Source organism: Halichoerus grypus, chromosome 1 (genome assembly GCF_964656455.1).
Source record: "Halichoerus grypus chromosome 1, mHalGry1.hap1.1, whole genome shotgun sequence".
Taxonomy (NCBI): domain Eukaryota; kingdom Metazoa; phylum Chordata; class Mammalia; order Carnivora; family Phocidae; genus Halichoerus; species Halichoerus grypus.
The window spans coordinates 210,463,119-210,485,500 of NC_135712.1; the positions used below are offsets into that span (position 1 = coordinate 210,463,119).

Below are 22,382 nucleotides of genomic sequence, written 5' to 3' on the forward strand. Positions count from 1 at the left end.
GGAGAGGGAGAGGGGGCCCAGCCCAGGCCAAGAGGCTGTCCTGACATGTTTATATTTACAGAAGGATAAAAACCAGAGACACAAGGAAACCTTTCGGGCAGTGGCAGAGGAGACAGGAGTCAACAGAGGGAGGTTGTCCAGGCACCAGGGATGGGACTGGAGTGATTTGGGGGAAAAGGGAGACCTGCCAGGACGCTGCTGCTCAGGTCACAGGAGGGGCAGGCGAGCCTGAGCCAGCCACGACCAGAGACGTAGGTACTCCCACAGAGACCGAAGCGGGACCCTGGTATATAAGGGACAGAGGGAGGACACGGAGCCAGAGAAGGGGCAGCTGGGGAAGGTGGGAGGGACAAAGATCAACGGGGGCAAAGGAGAGATTCTAGAGAAAGGGAGGCTGTGCGAACAGCATGGAGCGTGCTCCAGAAGTCAAGCCCAGAATTACCGCCCGCTCCAGCAATCCCCCTTCTGGATAGCTACCCCAAAAAAATTGAAAGCAGGGACTCGAACAGCTCTCTGTACGCCCACGTTCACCGCACGCTTCACAATAGCCAAACGTGGAAGCAACCCGTGTCCATCGTGGGATGAATGGGTACAAAGAAGAAGGAAAGAAGAAGGGGTAAACCTGTGGAGAGCTCCCAGCGGGTGAGGCCAGGGGGAAAAGACAGATCCGGTATAGCTCCTCTCTCCGGGTACTTTCGACTTTGAATTGGAAGCTTCTCCGCAAATCCCCCATGCCAAGCATTAGTAGGGGGCCTCCCTGTTTTCCCTCACCTGCTAAGGACTGGCCCTGCCTGGCCAAATGGTCCAGGGGTAGGGTTGCAAGACTGAGCAAACAAAATTACAGGACACCCAGTTAGATTTGAATGTCAAATAGTGCAATGTTTCGGGATATATTTATACTAAAAAAAAATACTTGTTTATCTGAAATTCAAATTTAACTGGGCGTCCTGTATTTTCTCTGGCAATCCTATCCTGGGGTACTTTTTTTTTTTAAGATTTTATTTATTTATTTGACAGAGAGAGAGAGAGCACAAGTAGGGAGAGTGGCAGGCAGAAGGAGAAGCAGGTTCCCCGCTGAGCAGGAAGCCTGATGCGGGGCTCGATCCCAGGACCCTGAAATCATGACCTGAGCCGAAGGCAGACGCCCCCTCCAAAGATTTTATTTATTTATTTGAAAGGGAGAGAGGGGGGAAGCCTGGGTGGCTCAGTCGTTAAGTGTCTGCCTTCGGCTCAGGTCATGATCCCAGGGTCCTGGGATCGAGCCCCACATCGGGCTCCCTGCTCAGCGGGGAGCCTGCCTCTCCCTCTCCCACTCCCCCTGCTTTGTGTTCCCTCTCTCGCTGTCTCTCTGTCAAATAAATAAATAAAATCATTAAAAAAAAAAAAAAAGAAAGAGAGAGAGAGAGAGAGAGAGAGCACCAGTCGGGGGAGGGGCAGAGGGAGAGGTGCCCCAGAGGACTTTTTAAAAAATCACATTTATTAACATCACCACCAATCTTTTTTTTTTATTTTATTTTAAAGTAATCTCTACACCCAACATGGGGCTTGAATTCACTATCCCAAGATCAAGAGTCGCATGCTCAGGGCACCTGGGTGGCTCAGTCGGTTAAGCATCCAACTCTTGGTTTCAGCTCAGTTCATGATCTCAGGGTCCTGGGATTGAGCCCTGCTTTGGGCTCCATGCTCAGCGGGGAGTCTGTTTAAGATTCTCTCTCTCCCTCTCCCTCTGCGCCTTCCCCTGCACTCACATGCTTTCTCTCTCTCTCTTTCTAAAATAAATAAATAAACCTTAAAAAAAAAAAAAAAAGTCGCCTGCTCTACCAACTGAGCCAGCCAGGCACTCCTCTTGGGGGACTTCTGTAAAGTCCATGAAGGGGGGCCATGTCCCCTCAGTGGCCCCTTCAGGCCACCAACTGGGACAGTCCATTGAGGGCTGCCTGAGACCACAGAGATGCCTGGGGCTATGTCTCAGTACTGGCTTTTCAGGGAGCAATGGGAGAGGCCCACCCACCCTCCTACCCACCAAACCCTGTCTGAGGTCAGTCCTAACAAAGTCCTGGACAAGGAAAGTCCCTGGGCTGCAGATCGTGACAGCCCAGAGGAGGGACATCTTACCTACACTTGAGGAGTCAGGAAGGCAGCCTGCAGGGCATGCCCAAGCTGGCTTTTGAAGGATGAATAGGAGTTCTCCAGGCCAAACTGTAGGTGGGCTGGGAGAAGAGGTTTTCCAAGGAAAGGCAAGTTCCCTGACTGGGGAAAAAAAAAAAAAAGGCAAATAGAATGATTTGGAGGGAGACAGAGAAGAGAAAAGGAATAGGAGAAGGAGAGAGATGGGTGAGAAAGAGCATAGGGCTTGGACCCAGACAGACCTGAGTTTGAGTCCGGCTCTGCCATTGGTTGGCCCTGTGATCCAGGGAGAGTCTTCCTTCCTCCCTGAGCCTCAGTCTTCTGATCTGGAGAGTGGGATAACAGTGCCCCCTCGTGGTGGAGCTACTGTGGTACGAGGGATAAGGCCTCTTAGCGGCTTGAGGCTACGGAGAGGCCAGAAGCGGAGGCAGCTGACCAGTAGCCTTTTGTAATGTGCCCCCTGGGCGTGTACCCATCCAGGAGGGGAAGGTATTGATTGGCTTAAGCGCTGGTGTTCCAGACTCCAGTAAGAGGGAGCAGGGCCAGGAATAGGGGACGGGAGCCAGGTGAGTGGTACAGCGCAGGGTCCAATACTGTCCTTTTTTAACATTTTGGTAACTCATTCATCACGGATCTCCTTGTATTACTCGACTTTAAAAAAGAAATGCTGTGCTAACGTAACTGCGCTGGGAGCCCCGACACCACGTGAAATTCTGCATTAACGTCCAGGATAACTTAGGTCCATGCAGCTGCATTCGAAGACCTTGAACAAGCCGGGTGAGGGGCTAGGGCCAAGGTCATTACGCCGCTTTCCGAAGCCCATCAGAGGGAAGGTCAGCGAGTGAGGTGGCATCAGGGCTAGAAGCCCAGGCTTCTGCCCCCTTTTTTGGGAATGAGGTCTTGAAGGCCCAGGTTAGACAGAGTGCTGGGGGGACTACCCCCATTCACCCCACCTGCCACGAGAATGGCGCTGGCCCAGGTTGGACGGGAGGGGGATGGGCAGGGACTCGGTGCCGGGACCTCTGCTCTGCTGCCCTCGGTCAACGCCTTCTCCCCCCACACCGGCCTACAGGAGGATGGTATTCCGGGGCAGCTCGGCGACAGCACGGAGGACCTCAGCCTGGACTTGGGGGCCCTGCAGGGCAGCGAGTATCTCCAGGACCTGGGCCTTGGGGCCTTTTCCCACAGCCAGCCTGGGGAGGCCGGGGACAGCGGCCCCCCCAGCGAAGAGGCCGGAGGAGCATCGACCTTCTGCAGCTCAGCAGAGACCCAGGGCCTGCCTCGGAGACGCAGCTGGGAGAGGTCGCGGAGCTGCTCTGGGAGCTGGCAGAGGTCAGCCCGCACCACCAGCCGGTGCCTTCCCCACCTGCCTCCCTCAACACCCCCGCCCCAAGTCACCCCAAGTAGAAATCCAATCTGCGATGCAAACACATGGATCTACCTGCAAATTCACTGGCAAGGCTCCCCCGACGACCCCTCTGATGGAGGGAGACCGAACACCCCTCCGGTTTCTGACCACTCCTCCCCGCCCCAGAAGGATGGCCCCGCAGGTCCCCCCAGGCCCCTGGATGCTGGCGCCGGGGCCACCGCCAGCTGGAAGAGACGCACTGAAGACCTGCCTTCCTCATTTCTTCCAGCAGGCTCAGCCTCGAGGCCTCGGCTATGAAGGAGGGGTCCTGTCTCCCTCGGACACTGGCCAGCCTTGCTCTGAACCTACCCGGAGAGGATCTGCAGGCCTGGACCCAGGAGTGTCTGTCTGGGGGTGGGACCCCAGCAGAGCACCCAGGCAAGGTGGGTGCCACCTCCAGCCACCCCTGACAATGGTACAACTCTGGGCCCAGGGGCCAGCGTGGCAGCTGGGAAGGAGCTCCTTACCCGTAGCTGGTAGGACTTACCTGTCACAGCGGGGCTGCCCTTGGGTAGTGCAAGACTGGGGAGTCACCGAGTCCTGAGATTGCAGCCCAAGCCTGAGGGTTCTTCATTGGAGTGGGGTCCACAGTAGGGGACCCTCGGTTACAAGTGCAACCCATAATCTGGGAGGCAGAGGAGATGGTCTCTGCATCTTTGCGGCCAGAAGGAAGCCCCGCCCGTGACTGGTAGATCTTGTCTCAGGTCTGGGATTCCAGCCTCAGGGCTGTAGCCTGTGGCTGGGGCATCTTTGCCCCGGACCGTGACCTGGGGAGAAACCCCTGATGGGCTGGAATCTGGAGCTCAGAGTTTTGGGGCTCCAGCCCACAGCTGCCGCTATGGAGATCCATCCCCGTGCCCTGTGGCTGAGGGGCGCCCCTACCTGCAGCTGGAGGTTGGGGGCTGTGGGCCCTCCATCTGGGGAGCTTGCCTGCACCCCGAGCTGCCTCCCTGGCTTAGCGAGATGCTTATTCCCCGCAGGAATGTGACAGCCCTGAGAAAAGAGTAAGGTCACGGTCCGTTCCCGTGTCCTTCGATGAGATCAGCTCCCTGGAAATCTCTCCCGCTTTGGAGGTGCCCACTCCAGCTGTTCAAGGTAGCCCAGCCTGAGGGTTTTCCTCATTTAAACCAAGAAGGGTAGGGGGTTTCTGCTGGAGGGTTCCCTGGATGGAGGCCCAGACAGGCCTGAGAGAGGAAAGGGCTACTAATGGGTGGGAGGGAGGCTTCGGGGCCCCATGCGCAGGAACTGGGCAGAATTCCTGGGGTGGGGGAGCAGGTGGAAGGGGAGAGGCATCCAGCACCTGCCCCTCCCCTTCCCCCGGGGCCTCCAGCTACGGGTGGACTGCAGTCCCCTTGCTCCCCTAGGGCTCTTCTTCTGTTTCTACCTCTGTCCCCTACTTTAGCTCCCTCGTTATCTCTGAATCTCCGTCCTAAGAGCTTGTGTCTCCCTGCTGTCAGAGGGACCTGAAGTCTAAACCCAAATCTACCACTTTCTAGTAAGTCTCTGAGCCTTGCGGTTTTATAAGAATCAAGGGCGCCTGGGTGGCTCAGTCGGTTAAGCCTCCGACTCTTGATTTCCGCTCAGGTCGTGACCTCAGGGTCGTGAGATGGAGCCCCGTGTTGGCTCCGCGCTCAGCTGGGAGTCTGCTTGAGATTTTCTCTCTCTCTCTCTCTCTCCTTCTGTCCCCCCCTCCACTCTCTCTCTCTAAAATGAATAAAGAATAAAGAAAAAATATGGAACAATAAGTGTATCTCCTTAGGGCTACTTGGAGGGTCCACTGAGTGCACATGCGCAAAGCGCTTGGCACATTGTCCGCAGTCTTGAGACCCAGGGGTGCACCCCCAACGCTGGCTCTCTACCCTCTTGGTGCCTCTCCTCCCCGAAGAGCAAGCCCCATCTGGAAGGTCTCCAGTTGTGCAGGGATGGGTCACAGGGGGCCCAGGTGGGGCTGGTCTGCCCCAGAGCCCCCTCACGCCTGTACCTCCCGGGGTGGGGGCTGCTTCCAGGCATGGAGCCCCCAGTGCTGGAGTGCATGGAAAAGGACCACGTGGAGCCAGACCATGTGTGAGTATCTGCCTAGTGGTGGGGAGGGGACCCCAGGGGACAGCCACGGGGTCAAGGCTGGGGTCCCTCCCCAACCCCCCCATAACCTCGGGCTTCTCTCCCACACCATCTTCTCCCAGAGGAGAGACCCAGGCCTCTCCGAAGGGTTCTCAGTATAGCATCAGGGGAGGGGTCGGGTCTCCCGGTCAGGGTCTACATCAGGACTGGGGGCCTGGTTGGGCAATCACAGCTGGCTGGGGGAACACGTCTATGACCTGGGGCAACTGTGAGCTGTTTTTATCCACACTCCTCCCTGCCCCCTGCCCCAGGCTGATTGTCCAGCAGGTGCTTCAAGAACTTCGGCAGTACCATGGGTAAGTGAGAAGGGGGACAGGTGTGAGGGGACAGGGGTGGAAAGACAGATGCGGAAGACAAGTATGGGGGGAAAGTGGAGGGGGACAGTATAGGAGTGGACAGGTGGGGGACAGGTGTGGAGAAGACAGGGAGATAGGGGAGAGAAACATGGACAGGAGAGGTGGGGGGAGGGACTAATGAGGGAAAGGGCAGGGGACATGAGCTGGGGATGAGGGAACCCATGAGTTACCTTAGCTCCAATGAGAAACAGTGCATCTTTCCCAAGACACCGCCATTTGCTAGAAAATCTTCCTGACATGCTGATTTTGTCTGATCAAGATGTGTTACCACCCTCTGCTGGAAAACCAGTCACAGTGATCATGGATAGAGCACACAGTGGGAGGGATGGAGGGATGGTGGGGTCTCAGATGTGGCTCCAGGGCGCACGGAAGCACTGGGGGAGAGAGGAGGCAGGAGATGGGGCAGCTGGGGAAGGAGGGGGGAGAGAGGAGGCAGAAGATGGGGCAGCTGGGGAATGAGGGGCCGCTGACCCAGGGGTCTGTCCCCTCTGATCCTGCAGGGCCCGGCAGAGGTCTTGCTTGTCAACCAGCCCCGGAGGTGCCCACGCAAACCTCACCTGGTTTGAGTTCCTGTCTGAGTAAGTCTGCAGAGCTACCACAGGGGGGGACCTTTGGGCTGGGGCCTGCACTGGATCTGTACATGCTTTCCAGTGGCCCTCTGTGCAGGACCCTAAGCTGGGGGCAGGAGGTGGAGCCCCCATACTCTCCCTGGACCTGCCAGGGCAACGGTGGTGGTGGGGCCTGGGGAGGCTCCTCATTCACCCTGGGAGGGCAGAGGAAGACTTCCTGGAGGAGGTGACAGCTTGAGCTGGTCTCCAATGGAAGAGTAGGAGTTCACCAACACATGGAGAGGAGGATTGGGGAAATAAAGAGGCACCTTCCTGAAGAAAGGGCAAGGCCTGAGGAATGGTGTCAGGTGGGGCTGGGAAGAGGGAAGGGGAGGGAAGTCAGCAGATCACCTCAGTGACACTAAGGAGCTCAGCTCTTTGGTGACTGATAATGGTGAGCACAGACAGGGCTGGGGGGTGGGCAGGGGCTGCAGCCTGGAGTTGTGGGATCTCCCTCCAGTGAATCAATTCTACAGGGGCTGGGTTTGTTTGCTGCGGACTTAATAAATACAGCTGATCCTGGAACAACGTGGGTTTGAACTACATGTGTCCGCTGATACATGGATTTTTCTTCAATAAATAGAGTATACGACTGTAAATGTATTTTCTCTCCTTTACGATTTTCTTAATGACATTTCCTTTTCTCTGGCTTACTTTGTTGTTAGAACCCAGCACCTAATACCTATAACACATAGAATATGTGTTCATTGACTGTTGACTTTATCAGTAAGGCTTCTGATCAAAAGTAGGCTATCAGTAGTTACTTTGTGGGGGAGTCGGAAGTTATACATGGATTTTTGACTGTGCAGGGGGTTGGTGACCCTAACCCCTAAGTTATTCAAGGGTCAACTGTATTTATTAAATGAGGGGGTACCAGTAATCCAGTAATCTGGGGCTGGAGTGTTAGGGGGAAGAGGAGAGTGGGATTTGAGAGATATCCCAAAGGAAGAATGGGCAGGATTTGTAAGCTGATTAGATATTGGGGTCAGGGGTGAATCAGAGGGAGGAGACAGAAATGGACAGAGCCAGAATTTCCAGCCTTGCCCACTGAGGGACCCCAAGCTTGAGACCATGTCACAGTCCCCTCAGTAAACCCAGCCCCACAGTTCCTGGAACTTTGCAAACATCTGTAAATGTTTGTTGAGTGAATAAGTGAGAGGCAGAAGGAGAGAGTTCAGGGACCACAGAAGAAGTGAAACAGGACTAGGGGGCCATGAGGAAGAGACAAATTCCAGGTGGGGTCCAGGAGCAACTTGCAGGACAGGCTGAAAATGGCCCTCTGGCCCTGCTGCCCCACCTCGTTCATCTTTCCGTCCCTTAGGAGCGAGGATGGCGCCAGCAAGATTGAGCGGAGTAACAGGAGCACCAGGGTGAAGCGCAGACTGAGCTCCCTACGTTGTCGGGTCACCAGGCAGAAGGAGAAGGTCAGGGGGCCGGGCCAGGGGGGACCTCCCTCTACCTTCTCTAGTTCTTCAGTATGCCCCCGGCCCTGGAGCCCCGTGATTCGAGGTAGGTCTGAATGCACAAGGCATTCTAAGGTTCACTTCTATCCCCCACAGGGGAAGAGCCCAGTGCTTCTAAAGGACAAGGGTCAGGATGCTAGAGAGAGAAAGGAATGTATCAACGGGCACCAGCTGGCGCAAGGAACCTTCCTTGGCCACTCCAGCTGCCCCCTGTGTGGCAAACCCTTTCTAAGCTCTGGTAAGTCCCGTGGCCCAGCCCAGCCCTCTGGATGGCAGCCACTTTCTCTCCTTTATTGCCTCTCATTCTCTCTCGTGGCCTCCTTTGCCTTTTGCGTCCTCATCCCATTCACCCTTGCCAAGTGGATGCTGACCTCACCAGGTCCCTTAAGGGCAGGACCCATGTGGATACCTCAGGGCCCACAAAACACCTGTCTCAGCTTTTGTCACTGCAAAAACCCTCAGCTCGGGCTGCCTCACAAAATACCACAATCTGGGTGGTTTGAACAACAGAATTGTACAGTTCACCCTTGAACAATGCAGGGGGTTAGGGATGCGGATGCCCTGCCCCCCATACACACACAGTCGACAATCCACATATAATACTTTGCACTAACTTGGCACAACAGACTCACTCCTCCCACCCACCCCCAGAGGGGGTAGGTAGCCCCTTTCCTCCCCTCAGCTTTTAATTTAAGAATCACAGAAAAGTGGAGAGAGCAGAAAGGGTCCCCTTCTAACTTCACCCGGGTTCCCGTCACGGTAGCATCTTCTGTGACCACCATACATTGGTCACAACTCAGGAATCCACATTGGTGCCGTACTATTAATCAAACTGCAGATTTTCCTCAGATGTCACCAAGGTTTCTTCTTCCGTTCGGGTTCTGTTTCCAGACGCGATTCAGAATACTGTGTTCTCTTTCATCATCCTGTCTCCCTCGTCTCCCTGGTCCGTGAAGTTTTCTCAGTCTTTCCTTATTGTTCGTGACCTTGACAGTCTTGAGAGGTATTAGCCAGGTGTCTAGGACAACCCCCATCGGGGTTTGCCTGATGTTTTCTCATAATTAAACAGGGTTATGGGTTTGGGAACCTTCTTGCCTCATCAGATCAGGGGGTAAGTGCTGTCAATCTCATATCCCTGAGGATGTTAACCTTCATCCCCTGGTTAAGGCAACATCTGCCAGGTTACTATCCTTTTCCTCTCCCTACTCTAGTCTTTGGAAGCAAGTAGCTCAATCCAGCCTCCTCTCAGGATGGTGGGAATCAAGCTCCACCTCCTGAAGACAACATTCGATTTTCAGGACAGCCATTTGAGATCACAGATTTGAGTTGCTGTAAAAGAAAATATGTGGGTTGCCCTTAGCATGGTGCCTGGCACATATGGGCAATGTTAGCATCCATCATCATCATCATCATCATCCCCATGTGTTGTTGAGTTAAAGCTAGCAGCTAAATCACAGACCCACAACCGTGGGCTTTGACCACAGCTCCCACAATTGTGTAGGAGGCCCGTGGGGCCAGATCAGCTGTGGCTCACTCCAAACAGGCTGAGAGCAGGCACCTCCCACGTATCAGTAGCCACAAGCCTATCATCACTGGAGGTATTCAAAGCCAGATGTCACAATCTGTCCCTTAGAGGAAACAGCCCCGTAGTAAGTTACACAGAACAGGGAATGAGTCACACTCCAGGTAATTATGGAAGGTGGGTCGCCAGGGTAAAGCTGAGATGCTTTCCCAGAGACCAGCTCCACTGACAGAACACCATTCCAGATAGTTTTTTTTTTTTTCTTAAGATTTTATTTATTTGAGTGATAGAGCTCTCAAGCAGGGGGAGCTGCAGAGGGAGAGGGAGAAGTAGACAATGAGCCAGGACGATGGGATCACGACCTGAGCCAAAGGCGGACGTTTGACCGACTGAGCCACCCGTGCACCCCTCCAGACAGTCCTATTACTGGCCTTGACCTCTGAGGTTCTTCACGGTCTGACCCCGCCTACCTGTTCACTTTTGCCTTCCACTGCTCAGCCACCGTGAAGTCTCGTGGCTGCCCACACACACCTGCGCCTTGCTCATTCAGTGCTGTTCCTGGAACTCCTGTGGCCACCTAACTCTTACTCACCCTTTAGAACAAAGCCAGGGCCACCTCCCCCAGGAAGCCTGGATTGTGGATTGGGCGACTGCATCAGCGTCTGAGTGTCTCTGAGGCCAGTTGCTCTCAGCCAGAGGACGTTGGCAATATCTTGCATTTTTTGTTGTCAGGACTGGGGTGCTGCTTGCACCTAAGTGGATAGAGGCCAGGGGTGCTGTTCAACATCCTCCAATACACAGAACAGCCCCTAACAACAGGCAACTCTCCAGCCCCAATTGTCAATAGGGCCAAGACTGAGAAACACTGCCATAGACTTACATTCCCTGTGTCTCCTTAGCTCTTAGCAGAGTCCCTGGCCCATGAGAAGGACATAATAAATGCACAATGGAAAGATAAAAGAAGGACGAGAGATACCCCTCCTTGTTGCCAGGCTCCTTGAGAAAGGTGGTTTTTACATTTAGGGGAGAGCTGTGCCAACCTGAAGGTTTCTATAACCAAGGTAGCTATAACAATAAGGATCATGCCACTTTCCCTGCTTAAAATCTTCAGTGGTTCCCCACTGCCTTTGGAATAAAGTCCAAAAGTCATAGGAACTCAGAGAGTGAACATTTACACATCCATTGAGACCTCAAAAGTACCTGTGTCAGGTTTCTGACCTCAGAAGCATGTCCTTGCACTTCTGGAACCTCCGATTTCCTGGATGTGATCCCTCTCTTGACCATGACAAAATGGACTTAAACTGAAGGCAGGTCACTTGGGGACTGCCACCCCGTTTCTGAACTGAGGGCTCGCGGCCACAGAGTGTGGGTGTTTTGAAGTGAGTCTGGCTTGGAAAGATCTCGGCCTGGCTGGCCAGCTTGAACCTGGTGAAAGATGTGCTTGGCTCCTCTCCTGGGTACTGCCCAACTGCCTCACCTGGACTGGAACAAGCAGCCTCAGAGCTGGGAAGTCTGATGGCACCTGAGGGGGCGGCTGTGCTGGGGGAGGCACCTGGCATGTCTTCCAGTGTCTGAGAACACCTGTGTGGGGGGTGGTCTGGCATGTATTTTAGACTCTGAATACCTGTTTGGGGGTATCTAGTATGTGTTTCGGGGGAGTATCTAAAGGTTTCTGAGTAGGGTCTCTGAGATGTTTCTATTTGAGGGTATCTGATGGCTCCTGGATGAAGGCATCTGGTACTTTTGGGTATTTTGGCATGTTTTTCAGATTCTGAATACTTTGGGGTACCTGACAGATCGAGGTGGGGTGTCTGACCTATTCGGGGGTACCCGAAAGCATGCTTTGAGTATCTGATGGCACCCGCATGGGTGTCTAGTATGCGTTAGGGGTATCCGGTCGTACCCATGCTGGGGTGTCTGGGGCCACCTGAGAGGCATATGGCTCATTTTCCCCAGATTTGTCAAGCTTCCTGTAATCTACGCTGCCCCTTCTTCTCAGGTGACGGACCTGTCTTCTCCATTGCTTGCACCCTGCCCTCAGACTTTTCGCCCCAGGCTCGATCCCCTTAGCCATGCCCAGGCGCCCGCTCATCCCCCGCTCCAGGCCCCCCTGATTCCCTCAAGACGCCCCCCAGCCCCGCTGACCCGCCCCCGGGGATCGTCCTCACCCCTTTCGCAGAGACCCTCCCGGTTCGGTCCTGGGGTCCCCCACAAGGCCGGGCGAAGGTCCCTCCCGCCCCGCTCCAGGTTCAGCCAGAAACAAAGTCTGCAGTGACGGGGACCCGCGGACTGGAGGCCCCCGCCCCCTTCCGGGCCCACGCCCTCTGACCCGCCCTCGGGGCGGGGACACGCGTGCGCAGCTCGCCCGCACGGCTTCCCGCTTCCGGCCCGGGGCTGCGGGTCGCTGTGGATCCGGGGAGGCCGGGCGGCAGCGGTGGCGGCGGTGAGCGGCCTGCGGGGGACCGCGCCGAGGTGAGGGCAGCGGGGCGGGCCCGAGGAGAGCGGAGCTCGGGAGGGAGGCCTCGGGCCCCGGGAAGGCGCCGTCGGGCCCCGGGGGCGGCCTCTGGCGCGGGACCCCCGGGGCTGCCTCAGCCTCGGGCCGGGCCCCCGTGGACCCCTCCGAGCCGGCGGGCGGGTCCTGCAGTTCAGGCAGCCCGTTCAGTGCGTTTGGGCTCTGACTGGTGACTGCAGGGGTGCAGACGATGCCCGCCGGCCCCGTCCGAGCTCCAGCCCTTGGGCGGTGCAGCCTCCCCCCGCTCCGGAGAGGGAGGTCACCGGGCTCGAGGTTCAGGAGCGCCCGGGGCAGGACCGGGGATGTAGTGATAACCGTAAACAGTAACCAGCGCCGTGGTGCTTCGGGCCTCTGGGAGAACTCACTCCCTGGAGCGGGCGCCCTCCGTGCTAGGGAGCTTTTGGGTAACAAAACTATACGAAGTGTGTGTGCTTTGGAGCTTTTTTACTCCAGTTCCTTGTGGAAGAATTTAGATGGTGCGGGGCAGCTTTCGCTACAGGGAGAAATCAGAGGCCCTTGATCCTTGCATGGTTTGTGGTAGTTTACTTCCCCTGTCTTTTTTACCTGTTGCTGTGTTGAGATGGAAGCCTTAGAAGAGATGGCTGGCGCAGAGTGTAAAAAGTTTTCTTTAAGTTTTACGGTGGAAGTGAAGAACACAACTCCTCCCCCTTCGCCTCATTTGGGGAGAATGGAACTCCAGCCGAAAGCCTTAAAGGGCCTTTTTTGTTCTTGTTGGGTAGAGAGAGTTCAGGACAGCATGAACAGCCCCATGGCCAAGGGCGATTTGGGGATGATTTTGCAGGTGTCTGGGTGAATGATTAATCCTAAAGCTGTGTGAAGAAGTGTCAGGAGCCCAGGCTTCAGTGTCAAGTCAGATCTGGGTTCTGGTCCCCATTCCACCACATATTAGCCATGTAACCTTGCTAAGCCTCAGTCCCCCATCTTTAAAATGGGAATAAGGATTGATGAGAGATTCCATGAGGTAATATGTCTAAAGTGCGTAGCAGAGTGCCTGGCATATAGTGAATGCTCGATAAATGTTATTTGTTCTCTGTGTATGTGCATGCCCCCAGACCTGTATTTTTAGGCTGACATTGCAAATAATAAAGAGTCTGGAAAACTTGAGCATCTCGGTTGTTGTTTGGACTGGGTCAGAGTGTACACTTTATCAGTAGTTTGCTATCCTGTGGGTCAAGCCCTTTTGAGAAAAAGGTTGTTCTAAAGCGAGTAAGAGCGTAACGCCAGAAGGCATAATAAATTCGGTTCTTGTAAACATAATTTGTTTTGGGTTTATACAGCTTATTTTATTTTTAAATGGCATGCATAGAGAAATGGAAAAAGCGATTCTTTGATTCTTTTCTTTCTCTCTCTTTTTTTCCTAAATTGACTTGAGAATGCCCCCACTTTGAAAGCTGAAGTGACACGTACATTGTTTCTGGCATAAGCTGTGTTGTAATTTTCATTCTTGTCACACAGTAGCAATTACCACCGGCTGCAGGGCCATTACCCTTGTCACCAGCCCCTGGGACTAGGGCTGTGGTCACCAGCTGTGCCTCCCTGGGTGTTTACCTACCACATGTTTAGCATATTTCTGATCCTTGTGTCAAGGTCTCCCTCGTTCTTCCTCATTCACCCTAGGTCCTGTTTCCATTTCTTCAAATTCCCTCTAAGACCTGGAGAACCTTTTCATCTCGGCCCTCTTAAGTAATTTAAAACTTTACCGGAGTCCAAACAATTTGTTTCTTTGTTATTTATTAGTTGAGTTCTACTCCCCCCCAGCCCCCCAAAGTGGTGGAGAGCTGCTGTGTTTTGAAAACCCTTTCTCCAGGTGCAGCTCCGGAGCTGCCTGTAGGAATTTTCTGGAGGAGGAATGTGACGGATGGGGGAGGGGGCGAACTGATGAAAACAATGTCCTCGGTGAAAGGGCCCCTGCTGCGGTGCTTAATTTTTGTTGTTAAAATTGCCCTTGAGTGTAAAATTCAATTTGCTTCCTTCTCCCCTTTTGTTCTGAGATAGTTTTCAACTGAGTATAAAGTTGCATCTGGTTGTGTTCAAAGTAGCAAATACACAAGCTGATTTACATCCTATCTTGAAAAAAATGTTGTAAAGATTTAACTAAGTATACATTTAACACATCTTGGGTGGTTACATTTTAAACTCAGGCCACTCCTCTTTTTCCCTTAATATAGCAGCTTTATCGAGCTATAATTCAGGTACCATAAAATTCACCCGTTTAAAGCATGCCATTCAGTGGATTTTTCACAGAGTTATGCAACTGTCACACTATCTAATTCAGAACATTTTATCATCTGGTCATTGTTGTGGGTGAGTTTCAGGAGGTGAGAAAAGCAAAAGAAAGAGGTGGTTTAAGCAGGTGCCCCGTGGCTCCATTGCAGCATGGGACAGAGGGAGGAAAGGACCACAATAAGTACTTGGCTGGAGTCCATCGTGTTCCTGTGCACAAGGACATTTATGTACTGCTTATGGATCCCTCTGATTTGCTGAGATTACTTTGCAGAGCGAAACTGACTTGAGAAAGAATAATAAGTCGGGAAGCCATCACAGTAGTGCAGTGAATGTGCTCACCAGTCCCCTCAAGATTGAAGTGGATAGTGACTGACCAGACCTAATGTAGAGTAGAAACCAGCATCTGTGAGCATAGGAAGCAGGAAGGGAGGCAGCTCTGTGGTGCTCATAATACCAGGATATGGTGATCAATGGCCCTTGTGATCTTTTGCAGTGTCCGCTTAGAGGCTCCTAATCAAAGAATTTAAAGAGAGATGGGAAGATGGAAAAACTGAGACCCTCCTATATATTGCTGGTGGGGCTGTAGGATGGGGCAGCCACTGTGGAAAAACAGTCTGGCAGTTCCTCGAGAAGTTAAACACAGAGTTACCGTATGATCTAGCAGTCCCACCCCTAGGTATACGCCCGAGACGGATGAATATAGGTCTGCGCAGAAACTGGTACACAAATGTTCACAGGAGTGTTGTTCACAGTAGCCAAAAAATGAAAACAACCCAAATGTCCCATTCAGATGAATGGAAAAATAAAATGTGATCCATCCATACAATAGCATTTAACAATGAAAAGGCATGGCATTCTGATAGATGTTACAACATAGATGAGCCTTGAAAACGTCGTGCTGAGTGAAAGAAGCCAGTCCCAAAAGGCTATGTATCTTCTGATTCCATTTATGTGAAATATCCAGAACAGGCAAGTCCATAGAGACAAAAAATAGATTAGTGGTTGCCTGGGGCTGGAAAGAGAGGAACGGGGAGTGACAGCCAAGGGGTGCAAGGTTGCTTTCAGGGGTGATGAAAATGTTCTAAAACTGTGGTGGTAGATGCACAATCCTGAACACACTAAAAGCCATCGAATCGTACGCCATAAAAGGGTCAGTTGTATAGTGTGTGAATTCCATCTCCATAAAGCTGTTGAGTAAGAGAGAGAGGCCGACAGAGACACAGGATGAGAACTAGAAGCGCAGTGGAAATGGTTATGGGCATGGGACAGAATTGCAAGAAGTGGTTTAAAACTAGGAAGCTAGAAATCCAAGGGGGAACGATAAGAAAACCCTGAAGAAACAGGGAGCCCCTCTCCAGCATAAATGGGTCAGATTACGGGCACTAAGAGATTCTTATTTTCCTAAAGCTGATTGTAGGCAGATTCCTGCCATGTAGGAGACGGTCACCAAGTCCTGTGTGCTCTCCGTTGTGACAAGGGTCAAGGCAGAGATGTGGGGTCAGAATCTCCCCGTGGGTATAGCCCGGGCCCGGGCAGGAAAGCTCTCTTTCTTCTGAGGGGTGAGACTCAGCTGTTGACAGGGGTGTGAAAGTCAGAGGCAAGAAACGTGTGTTGCTGAGCAGGTAGCCAGGGAGCCCTGGGCTGGGCAGCTTACAGGCTGGCATGTTACCACCGAGGACTTTATGGCCCTAGCCATCAGTGGGCGGAGGCTAGCTTGGAAAAGGCAGAGGTTGGAGACAGGGAAGTTCTTTGAGAAATGAGCTGGGCCTAAACAGGGACAGTGTGGGAAGAGGTCAGACTTGCATCTGTGCGGAGGGAGGTGTGTCAGGGCTTCGATGGCAGTGTGGGAGAGAGTGGGCTGTCAGTGACCCGGTAGGCGACAGGCCCCGAGGTCATCGGCTAGTAGGACTCTCCCTTACGCAGCAGGGGCACCCTGAGCTGTGTAGGTGCTGTCAGTATGACGGGTTCAGACCTCTCTCGAGTTTATCTTGCGCTGGAGAGGGGGAGGCTGTGTTCCCTGCCCTCGAATCAGGGTCTCTTCCCCTCCCCGCCAAGCACATTCACCCCATCCCAAGGCTTCCAGGGTCTAAAAGCAGTAAAAGTAGCCCTTCATCGAGCATGGGTGGGGGGCGCTGAGGTTGGAGCGCTCTGGGATGGAGTGCGGTGGGGCAGGAAAGCAGTCACTGACTGCTAGCAGCTGACGGTGGGAGGGAGAGAGGAGAGAACCAGGCAGCTGAAGTGATGCGGAACCCATCAGAAGTGAAAACGAAGTGAACCTGACAGTAGAGCCCTGATCTGGTTAATGTGCTTATGTAACCAGAGGCGGCAGCCTTGGGAGTCTGACTCCTGTAAGCCCTTGCAGTTCTGGCGCTTTTCCGTCCATTCGCAGCAGGAATCAGCCACCCTTGTCCTCCCCACAGCACGAGATGCATGGAGAGTCGTGGCCTGGGAGCCTGGAGGGACATCTGGTCTCTCCTCTGTGATGGGATTTATAGCCCACCACCTCTCCCACCACACTGATGTGAAAATATCATAACCCGTGCGGTGGGCAGGACAACAGCCCCCAGAGATGCTCGCATCCTAACCCCCAAGAATTGCAAACATGTGACCTTCTATGGCAAAAGGAACTTGGCAGGTGTGATTCAGGATCCAGAGATGGCAGGTGAGCCTGGATCATCCAGGTGAGCCCAATGTCATCCAAAGGGTCCTCATGAGAGGGAGGCGGGAGGGTCCGGGTCCGAGCAGGAGGTGTGATGGTGGAAGCAGAGGTCAGAGGTTAGAAGGTGCTCAGCTGCTGGCTTAGAAGATGGAGGGAGGGGCGGGAAGCTGGAAATGGAGGGGAAGCATATTCTCCCCTAGAGCCTCCAGGAGGTGGCAGCCCTCCCGACCCCGCTCAGCCTTCTGCCCTCAGCGCCGGCTGAGAAGGACCGCGGTGTTGTTGTCAGCCACTGTTTGTGGTAATTTGTGACAGCAGCGGTTGGGAACTTGGGAATGCCCACACCCACTTTCCATCTCCAGTGCTTGAAAGCTCAAATTCTCATTTGACTTGGGACCCGCCCCGCCCCCCCACCATCTCCAGCACTTCCTTCTCCTGTGGAAGTTTCTAGCACTCCCGGCTGGCCTCACTCAGGATTCTGTGTGCCTCCAGGCGGGCCACTCCTGTTGCCCCTTCTCTAGACACACGTACACACGTGAGCACCGTGAGCAGAAAGATGGTAGCAGGGAGCTCAGGCCTGCTTCTGTGGTATTAGACATGCTACTTCAAGACTCTGATCCTCCGTTTCCTGGCTCTAAAATTAGAAGTCTAATAGCATTCCTCATTTCATAGGGTTGTGATTGCTTGTAAAGGGCTCGGCAGTGTCTGGGTGTGTCTGTGTGTCCGTCCGTTCCTTCAACACCAGGCTCCTGCCAGGGACCAGGGACCAGGGTTGCCACAGTGAACACAGCTTAGCTCTTTTTTTTTTTTTAAATCTGGAAAATATAACTTCATTAACAAAGTGGAGAATATATGTACAAATCAATAAAAATAAATTGTTTAAAAATGAAGTGTCACCGCTGTGGGTTGCTCCAGAAGTCTGGGGATTAATTATAAGTCACATCTTGTAAATTAGTGCTTCTGAGTTTGTCATTAGCTCCACCCGGCTTATTAGCAGGAAGCTAAAACCTTCCTTTTGGTGTTTCTCACTCTTCTAGAATGTTCCAAAAGCCCCGATCAAAGGGGAAGGCCCTCCAGTTTCCCTGCTGTCCACAGAGTCGGCCATCCTGCTGCTGCTTTTTAAAATGGGGATAATTCACATACCGTAAAATTCACCCGTTTAAAGTGTACAATTCGGTGGTTTTTAATATATTTATATGTATTCCTCACCCCAAACATTCTCATCATCCCAGAAGGAAACCAAGTAAGCCATGAGCAGCCACTCCCCATTTCCTGTTCCCAAGCCTCTGGCAACCACGATTCTGCTTACCCCTAAAGGTGTTCCAAACTGGGGTAGCTTTCCATTGGTCTAGAAGGTTCACCTTGTAGATGGGCCCAAAGATAGGGGCTTCTGGGACTCTGCAGTGTGTTTGGTTTTGACCATGACCACGAAGAAAACCAACATTTTACAACGTGATCTTGTAAGCACATACACACATACACGATGGAATCCAAAGTTATAGCAAAGAATAAGAATACTCATCTTTATTATTCATGATAGACTCTGGCATTTTCTGTTCTATTTTACTTTGTGGGAAGCTGTTTTCCCCAACTCATGAAGGGGTCGTGGTCCTCAATGTCAGAACACTGCCTTGGGATCCCAGTGCACCATGCCTTAAAAAAAAAGTTTAGCAAAGGAGGGAGCATTTGGCAGTACAATTAATAGCTTTGACTTTTGAGAACTGTACTAGTTTCTTAGGCCTGCTGTAACAAAATGCTACCACCCGAGTAGCTTAAAATAACAGAAATTTATTCTCTCACCATTCTGGAGGCTAAAAGTCCAAAATCGAGGTGTCTGGAAGGCCGCACTCCCTCCGCAGGCTCTAGGGAAGGATCCTGGAAGGCTGCCCTAGGCCTAGGCCGTGGGTCCTTGGCTTGTGGCTGCATTACTCCAGTCTCTGCCTCTGTATTCACTTGACCTTCGCCTCTCGGTGTTTGTCTCTGTGTCTGTGTATGTCTCTGTGCCCAAATCTCCCTCTTGGCCTTGTAAAGATGCCAGTCATTGGATCACCCTTAATCCAGGATGATGTCGTCTTGAGATCCTTAAGTTAATGGTATCTGCAAAGACTCTCTTTCCTAATGAGGCCGTGTTCCGTGGACATGGATTTTGAGGGGACCGTATTCACCCAACCACAGGAGCCTTCTATTTTCTAATGACTCATAAATGAGAACAAGTTGACAAGCTATTAGTACTCACTTCTTAGATTCCTTACAACACATAGTAATTTTCACAATATCCTAAATTGAAATTAAGCATTGGACTTCAGCTCACTCTTGGGAACTCAGGAAGTGAAGAGAGGAAAGCGGAGGAAATCTTAAGAACTAGTTTCTTGCTTGAAAAGCTTCTAAATCGGATTCCTCTGTATCATTTGCCATACAGTATAAAGAAGTGCCTGATGCTACAATATGTTGAGTGTTTGCTTGTTTGCCTGTCCTTATATAATCTATTCTTTCCCCCCATGCATTCAAGACCACCTTCATCAAATATAAAAGTCTTATCAACTTAGAGAGGGAAAAATAGTTCCATCTGCTTGGCCCTGCACCTAGCTTACATAAGTACACGAAATTGCTTTCTTCCTGACCTTGAGATGTGAAATATATTAAAATATATTCAAGCTCACACCTTTGCAGTACTAAAAGGAATACTAATGAAGGTCTTTGCAAGGTTTTGGAATTTTCCTAATAGAGGAGCTGGTTGCCGACTTACAGTAATAGTTAGAGCTGGCGTTCTTAGTAGTGTGGGGATCTTGAGATGCTCGGAAAGCAACCTGGTTCCTGTTTGCTACCAGCATAGACTATTTCACGGCTCTGGAATTCAGTAATGACTTCACACGGTTAATCCACTTCACTGCTTCCTTTATTCCATTCCCTTCCATGTGTCAGGGATTAAAAACGGGAGCTTCTCATGCCACATGAGCCCTCCTAGGTGCATTTTGGTTGTTGGAAACAGGCCCTCCCTTCCAGAACGAACCGAGTAGATAAGGTGGACCAGGAATCAGCAGACTTTTTCTGTAAAGAGCCCCATAGTAAATATTTTAGACTTTGCAGACCACACAGCCTCTGCTGCAGCTACTCCCCAAAGCGGCACCAGACAACAGGGAAACAAGTGGGCATGGCTATGTTTATTTACAAAAAATAAACTTTATTTACAAAAATAGGTGGCTGGCCCTCAGGCTGGAGCTTACCCACTGCTGCAGAAGACTCGTGATTTTTACCATTCTGCGTCTAGGGCTGTGACTCCGATTTTGTAAATTTGGTGAGGGACACCGGTGAAGGGGACAGGGGATCCTCTCGGATGTGCGTTTGCACTGGGAACTCCTTATGGAGGGTCTTTCTGAGCCTCAGCACCCCTGACACCATCTCAGTTGTCTTTTTTACAGAAATGCAGTGTCCTTGCATAATTCCCTGGGCCACTGAAAGCAAACAGGTTTTTTCTGGCGTTGTATGTGCATATTTTTCTTCCTTGCCTTGCACCTTTAACAGAATGCTTTTTATCTGGTGAAAGAGAAACCCACTGGACGCCGTCAAGTGTTCGATTTCCTCTGCCCTTCTTATAGCCACCTCTGTTAACATTTGCCCTTTGCCTCAGGTCATGATTTTTGGGTCCTGAGATCGAGCTCCCTGTGTCAGACTCCTTGCTCAGTAGAGGGTCTGCATCTCCCTCTCCCTCTGCTCCTCCCCCCCCATGCTCACGCTCTCTCTCTCTCTGTCTCAAATGAATAAATAAAATCTTAAAAAATAGGGCCACCTGGGTGGCTCAGTTGGTTAAGCCTCTGCCTTTGGCTCAGGTCATGATCTCGGGGTCCTGGATCCAGTCCCGCATCAGGCTGTCTGCTCCGCAGGGAGTCTGATTCTCCCTCTCCCTCTGTCTACTGCTCTGCCTACTTGTGCTCTCTCTGTCAAATAAATAAATAAATCTTTAAATATATATAAAGGGGCGCCTCGGTGGCTCAGTCGGTTAAGCATCCAACTCTTGGTTTCAGCTCAGGTCATGATCCCAGGGTCCTGGGATGGAGCCCGGAGTGGGGCTCCCAGCTCAGCAGCAAGTCTGCTTCTCCCTCTCCTTTTGCCCTTTCCCCCAGCTCACATGCTCTCCCTGTGTCTCTCTCTGGAATAAATAAAGTTTAAAAATATATAATAATAATAATAAAGCCATTTGGGGTTTTCTGGAAGATTTCAAATGTGTAGTAGCAACACCTGAATTAATCTTTTCAAATTCATTTGTTTTCCTTAAAATGTTTTTCAGCTGTGTCATTTGGATTTCTGTACCGTCTGTTGAATTATTGTAATTGTTTAAAACACCAACGAGGAAAGCGGGGCTGCCCTTCCTGGTGAGGCCCCGGAGAGGGGGTGGCATTGTTTTGCTGGGGCCCCTACAGTTCAGCATCTGGCCTTGTACCCAGGTCACAAGAAACACTTACTCACATGGCATATGCTTTTCAGGTCTGAACTGCCCATGCCTGATGCTGAAGCTACTTCCCTCCTGACACAGAAATAACGTGAACTTGAGCAAAGAGGAGCGGGTGATCGCCAGGACAGGCCTGGGCAGTGCAGGGCACCCGCACCCCATCCTTAGCTCCGCACGTGCTCTCTCGGATCTGTAAATAATGAAGTGGAACCCCAAGTGTCTCTTTTTTAGCAGTCCCCTTCCAGCCCTGAGGTCACACCTCTGTCCCTCTGACCAGGTTCGCCCCTCATCGACCCCACGTTGAAAGGTCATTTCCACTGGTGTCAATGTCATCCTTTAGGAGTGATAGTTACTAGTTCTGTCTGGGTAAAATGTTCCCGAGCCACCTGCGCCTGGCTGGCCCCTGTGAACTGGTTAAACTTGTTCATCAGAATGAGTGGAAACACACCCGCTGGAGCGGGTTTTTGTTCCCGTATTTTCATTAACCATCCTCGCTAATTGCTAAGGGCGCTTTGAGGAGAGGGCACTAAAAGGCAGCAGCAGGGCCCTTCCAGACCATTTGGGGAGCCCTGCAGAGTTCCCTGGGTACTGGAGCCAGTCTCTTGATGAGGCTAGTAGATCCTGTCACGCTGAGAGGGGCCGGCAGTGAACGCAGACAGAAGGTCTTAAGTGGTGCTTTGTGTTTATCTTTTGTCTTCGGGGATGCCAGGTTCCCAGGAGAAAATCTAAATCCACGAGGGTTGAGTGGCAGCCCCTCTGAAATTCAGGTCCCCGGTAGCACTAGTTGTACCTTTAAAAAAACAAACTGAAAACATGTTAACCATTTTTTCAGTGTCTAGTTCAGCAGCGTAAATATACTCACATTGTTGTGGTTACCATCCCCACCGTCCGTCTCCAGAATGCGTTCATCTTCCC

General features: G+C 52.0%; 1 protein-coding gene across 4 annotated transcripts in view; it reads left to right on the forward strand.

The window, feature by feature from the left end:
* The window catches only part of ARHGEF18 (Rho/Rac guanine nucleotide exchange factor 18), a 78,692-nt gene that overhangs the window by 14,120 nt on the left and 42,190 nt on the right, over positions 1-22,382 (forward strand). For 2 of the 4 annotated variants that reach the window (XM_036065934.2, XM_036065933.2), the window contains exons 3-10: positions 3,200-3,459; positions 3,765-3,918; positions 4,516-4,630; positions 5,542-5,599; positions 5,908-5,952; positions 6,513-6,590; positions 7,942-8,044; positions 8,180-8,321. In XM_036065934.2, the coding sequence (XP_035921827.2) occupies positions 3,200-3,459; positions 3,765-3,918; positions 4,516-4,630; positions 5,542-5,599; positions 5,908-5,952; positions 6,513-6,590; positions 7,942-8,044; positions 8,180-8,321 (955 nt within the window). Of the gene's footprint in view, positions 1-3,199; positions 3,460-3,764; positions 3,919-4,515; positions 4,631-5,541; positions 5,600-5,907; positions 5,953-6,512; positions 6,591-7,941; positions 8,045-8,179; positions 8,322-11,951; positions 12,078-22,382 lie in introns of those variants that run through there. The other 2 variants (XM_078056003.1, XM_036065935.2) reach the window with 2 other exon arrangements.